Source organism: Zingiber officinale, chromosome 7B, assembly GCF_018446385.1.
Source record: "Zingiber officinale cultivar Zhangliang chromosome 7B, Zo_v1.1, whole genome shotgun sequence".
Taxonomy (NCBI): domain Eukaryota; kingdom Viridiplantae; phylum Streptophyta; class Magnoliopsida; order Zingiberales; family Zingiberaceae; genus Zingiber; species Zingiber officinale.
The window spans coordinates 80,942,290-80,947,470 of NC_055999.1; the positions used below are offsets into that span (position 1 = coordinate 80,942,290).

At 36.0% G+C, this 5,181-nt stretch overlaps 1 protein-coding gene across 4 annotated transcripts; it reads right to left on the reverse strand.

Annotated features, from left to right (window-relative positions):
• Nucleotides 1–208: 208 nt before the first annotated feature.
• LOC122006114 (serine carboxypeptidase-like 18) lies at nucleotides 209–4,006 on the reverse strand. Of its 4 annotated transcripts, none has more exons than XM_042561471.1 (17): nucleotides 3,796–4,006; nucleotides 3,586–3,731; nucleotides 3,443–3,519; nucleotides 3,151–3,317; nucleotides 2,941–3,086; nucleotides 2,798–2,853; nucleotides 2,579–2,701; nucleotides 2,403–2,505; nucleotides 2,286–2,323; nucleotides 2,060–2,161; nucleotides 1,894–1,977; nucleotides 1,316–1,477; nucleotides 1,165–1,236; nucleotides 921–1,039; nucleotides 728–841; nucleotides 601–646; nucleotides 209–504 (listed from the first exon to the last, which is right to left on the reverse strand). In XM_042561471.1, the coding sequence occupies exons 1-17, from the start codon at nucleotides 3,918–3,920 to the stop codon at nucleotides 421–423; spliced, it is 1,764 nt and encodes a 587-aa protein (XP_042417405.1). In that variant the 5' UTR covers nucleotides 3,921–4,006; the 3' UTR covers nucleotides 209–420. The 4 variants fall into 4 exon arrangements, with proteins under 4 accessions (XP_042417405.1, XP_042417404.1, XP_042417406.1 ...); XM_042561470.1 differs by having other exon boundaries at nucleotides 2,798–2,874; XM_042561472.1 differs by lacking the exon at nucleotides 3,796–4,006 and having other exon boundaries at nucleotides 2,798–2,874; nucleotides 3,151–3,388; nucleotides 3,468–3,519; nucleotides 3,586–3,676.
• Nucleotides 4,007–5,181: the final 1,175 nt, after the last annotated feature.

The following is a 5,181-nucleotide window of genomic DNA, read 5'->3' on the forward strand; positions in this document are numbered from 1 at the left end:
AATAGTTTTATAAATGTGTCATAGTTGAGAATTGAATCATGAATATCTGAGTAATAACTTGACACCCTTCCACTACAATGTAATTCCGGAGGCTTCATTCATTTCGACATAAGAGTTTCTAAATAACTTGGATCAAATATAGATATGCAAACAACATTTTGTGCTAATGCATTCAGCAATTAACAAACACACAATATGCATTATACCATTTAAACAAACACAATCTCTAAATTTTATCAATCTGAACTCAATTTTTAGTTTGAAAGCACAGCTCAGAGCTCCATGGGAGACAAACAATATACAATAATAATCACCGTGATAATAGAATAATCTTTAATGAAAACATTAATTTTATTTTCCTTGATAGTCTTCATTCTTCATATTAAGATAACACTCCATGATGGAGGGAAGAAAATTACATCATAGTGGTGCGCCAGAAATCCATCTTGTGATCATAGCTAGACATTCTTGTGGTTTGTACTCTGGAGCTGTGTGTCCAGCACCCTATATGAAAATAATAAGGATTTGCCATGACATGACCTAACAACTTAATTCAAATAGTTTAAGGGTAGAAAAATATCATCTATATTTTCAGCTTACCTTCACAGTTGCAAATGTCAAATTATTGAAATATGTCATGGTATACCTATTGTGATTTAATGAAACATAATTAGAATAATCTCAAAAATGTTGGCTTTCTTGTTAGAATACTTACAACAAGACATACCCTGCAACTTGGCCATCAACATGCCAAGATCTCCAGTTTTCCACAATAGGAGAATTTAAGGGTTTTATCCATTGTTTTGTCCCCGAGAAAGGTATCATTAGATCATGGTCACCACTGGGAATGAAGAAGACTTGCAAATGATAAAATTGTTCTCTGACAAAGCAATTAATGATGTTTGTATTAACTTAATCACCTGTAAACCAAAGCTCGATAGCCTCTTTGCAAAAGACTAAGATGATACTTCATATTACTCTTGAGTTCCTTTGTGTATGGTAAGTGACGATTACACGTTACCCATTCTTTAATTGTCCCCTTCAACAATATTTACATCACTCACATCACCCATGAGGCTTTTAACTTCAGGCTCCATTCATTTTTGTTCTAGTTCTTTTATATCGCAAGGTCTTTAAATGATTGAAACAACAGGAAAAACATACCTTTCTGACGTTGAGTGCCTTCCTCACAATGCCTCTGTTAGCCCAATAGTAAGCCAAAGTACTAGCATAACACTGCGATTAGCAAACATGATAGATTTGTTTGGTACAATGAAACCAATAGTTCATCCATCATATGGAGTTAAATCCTTACTCGACAACTCAGATCAGGAAATGGAGGCTGAATAATGTTTTGGTTCTGCTTCAAAATTCGTTTACCAAAAGTCGTGCTCCCATGACCATGCAAGGCGTTCAAATAGCAAATAGGGCAATTCACTTCTAAAATGTGTCCTTGATTAATTTCTGATAAGAATGACTGTCCATGAAACATATTTGTTATATTTCAGAAAACATAAAAAGATTTATGTAAATATAATTATAGATTATCAGGATTATTCACTTTCAATTTTAGAGAATATTTGGATATTAGATCAGCCAGTAAACATCATAGTCAAATGAAAATTGATTTGACTTGCAGTAGGTTTATATCAAACTCAAACTAAATTCACATTAGTGGTTTGAAGTGGAATTAGTAGTGAACCAAGATGAATTGATTCCTTTGACTAGGTATTGACTTGTTCAGTTTCCTCGACTACATTGCGTATGTACATTCACTACATTGCTTGACTTGGTCCGTCTCCTCAACCTTGTTGCCCTAGTTTAGAGTTTCAGTTATGTATTTCATTGTTTGTGTTATTGTTAATTTATTATTTTTGTTAGTGTTTGACTCACATTGTTAAATGAGGTAAGATACATCTGGCATTGTGGATCAGTGGGAGTCCGATAGTCTTGTCCACTGCAACTTTTTTGTATCATCTGAACGTTCAGAAAGTAAGGTGATATCAAAGATCATTTTGTTGTGTTTGTCCTAATTGATCGATAATGAGACTTAGATTACCTCAAAGAAGTCATCTGATATGATTCCCATGCTGTGAGCATAAGGTATTTGAGAATTCCTATCGACTTTTCCACCTGTGGCTGGGTTGCCAATAATGTAACCCTGAAAGCCATTGATGATAAGTAAAGACTTTTTCTATCATATACAATGACACAACAACAATTTAAAGATCAAAATTAAGTTCTTTCCTTTCATTGCCAGTGGGCCATCAATTCAAGCAATTTACCTGGAGGTTAAGTAGTGGCTCTTTCCCTTCATCAATTCCTGGATTACAGTAAATGAAAATGGATCTCACTTCACAGTTCACACTCTCATGAATAGTTTACATTAAAAGTAGAGTTACCATCCAATATTCTTTTGGCCACCATAGGTACAATTTTTCCAGCATATGAATCCCCAGCAATGTAGAGGGGATTGGAGATGAACTGTGGGTGCTCAACAAGCCACTGCAAAAGTGAAAGATTACATCTTTAAGGCACTTACAGTAATTACATCAGGAATATATATGATCTTTCCCACCTGTATAAGAAACTTATAAGTCTGTTCAGACCAAACCGTATCGTTGGCATCATACCCTTCATATTTTCTTGAATATGAGAATCCAGACCCCAACGGGGAATCTAAAAAGATCACGTTGGCTACCTGCATGTATGTATGTTTCCATGCAAACAAGATCAAAAGCATGCATCATATTTCCTCTTCAATTACTCGACAAATAGGCAGATAAGAAGAAGTCACCTTGGTCCAGGCATAAGGATGGTACCCCAAGCTTGGCAAGCTCCCATTGTACTCGGCTGTCACAAATTTTAGGGGGCCTGCGAGTGTATTTCTACTGTGAAACCAGAGTATTTAATCATAGCAAACAGGGAAATTTCACCCACCGATTTCGAAGACCAAGCCGTTGAAGACAGTGCACCTAGGGCCGCCGGTCAGCCAGAGGAACAGAGGGTCCTCCGCCGGCTTGTTCTCCGACTCAATGAAGTAGTAGAAAAACTCACCGCCGTGCTCCAGATCCACCTCCACGTACCTGTACCAACGAAAGCAGAGATTCATGGGGGTCAATCAAAGTTAAGGTTGGGCAGCATCCAGACCCTGTCTCTAAGTAGAAGGGCAGGGGGCCTTGGAATCCAGGCAAATGGGTGACCACCGAAAATGAGAGAGCAGAGGAAAAGAAGCAGAGGAAGATCAGTGAGACAATCAGGAGAGGGATTTCCATCTTCGCCTTCTTCTTTCTTCGTTGCTGTTCAAGTGATTTGAGCTGCAACATGATTCAATAAGGGACCAAGAAGTCCTGCATTGATTGGTACAACACCATGTCCCACAGACGTGCTGTCCGACAGATCATTTATCACGTTTAAATAAAGAAGAAGAAGAAGAAGTCACCGTGGTCCAGGAATAGGGATTGTACACTAAGCTCGGCAAGCTCCCGTTGTACTCGGCTGTCACAAATTTCAGGGGACCTGCGAGTGGATTTCTACTATGAAACGAGAGTAGTTAATCATAGCAAACAGGGAAATTTCACCCACCGATTTCGAAGACCAAGCCGTTGAAGACAGTGCACCTAGGGCCGCCGGTCAGCCAGAGGAACAGAGGGTCCTCCGCCGGCTTGTTCTCCGACTCAATGAAGTAGTAGAAAAACTCACCGCCGTGCTCCAGATCCACCTCCACGTACCTGTACCAACGAAAGCAGAGATTCATGGGGGTCAATCAAAGTTAAGGTTGGGCAGCATCCTGACCCTGTCTCTAAGTAGAAGGGCAGGGGGCCTTGGAATCCAGGCAAATGGGTGACCACCGAAGATGAGAGAGCAGAGGAAAAGAAGCAGAGAAAGATCAGTGAGACAATCAGGAGAGGGATTTCCATCTTCGCCTTCTTTCTTCGTTGCTGTTCAAGTGATTTGAGCTGCAACACGATGTCCTACAAACGCACTCTCCGACGGATCATTTATTTAAATAAATGATTTACTGCTTTGGGAGTTGGGATGGGTTGTCACCATTTGTCACGTTTAAATAAAGACCGTACACGTGACAATTTTCTATTGGATTAAAATTATAATACAAATGTCAAAATAAAACCTTTTTTTTAAAAAAAAAATTAAGCTCTTATGCCAGTTTAATTTTTTTAAAATATATTATACATAAAATATATTTTTTTATTAAAAATCCTTTTATTAATTTAATTAGAATTATTTAACCTTTATTAAAATTACTTTCAAAATATTAAAATTATAGCGGACAATAATAAAGAAATCATTAAACCATTATTCGAGTAGGATAATTTTGAGAGTTACTAGGCTATTAAACAACAATTGTACTAGATATTAATTGATGGTAAACTATTATAATAATCACTTAGTAGTGGTATAATAATTTTAGGATGTTTTTGGTCTTTTAAAAATATTTTTAATTAATTTTAATCATATTTGACCAAATTCATAATTTTTTTATAAGAATATTTTTCTTATAGTTTAGGAAGAAAAATAAAAAGATTTATAAATATTGTAAAGTCATTTTTGGAGAAAACATAACTACTTAACATAAGTTAATAGTATTATATCTACATCTCAAACATAATATCAATAGAAAGAAAATATATACAACTTCTAGAATTAAGTGGTGAAAGTTAAAGGATGAGAAACAAAATATATTCAAGGAGAAGATAGGAGTACAAACATTAGGTAAAATATACGGTGATTCTAATACAACATGGGATAAGATGATACCAAAGTTGAAAATAGTAGTGTACTCAGATTATGGACGAACTCACTGCACATATTTAAGACACAGTATCGTGGTGCATGTTGTTTGCAGATGATATTGTTTTAGTAGATAAAACACGTGAAGGAGTAAATGCTAAACTAGAATCTTGGAGAGAAACATTAGAAGGAAAAAGTTTTAGGCTTAGTAGAATAAAGATAAAATATATGAAATTTAAGTTTAGCAATATTAAATATAATAAGATAATTGTTAAAATAAGCGACGACGAGTTGCTCGGAATCGAGAGGTTTAGATATTTAAGATCAATTTTACAAAATGATGAAGGGATTGAGAGAGATGTCTTACATATAATACAAGCAGGATGTTGAAATAGAGAGCGTTAGGTGTTTTATGTAACCGTAAAGTAC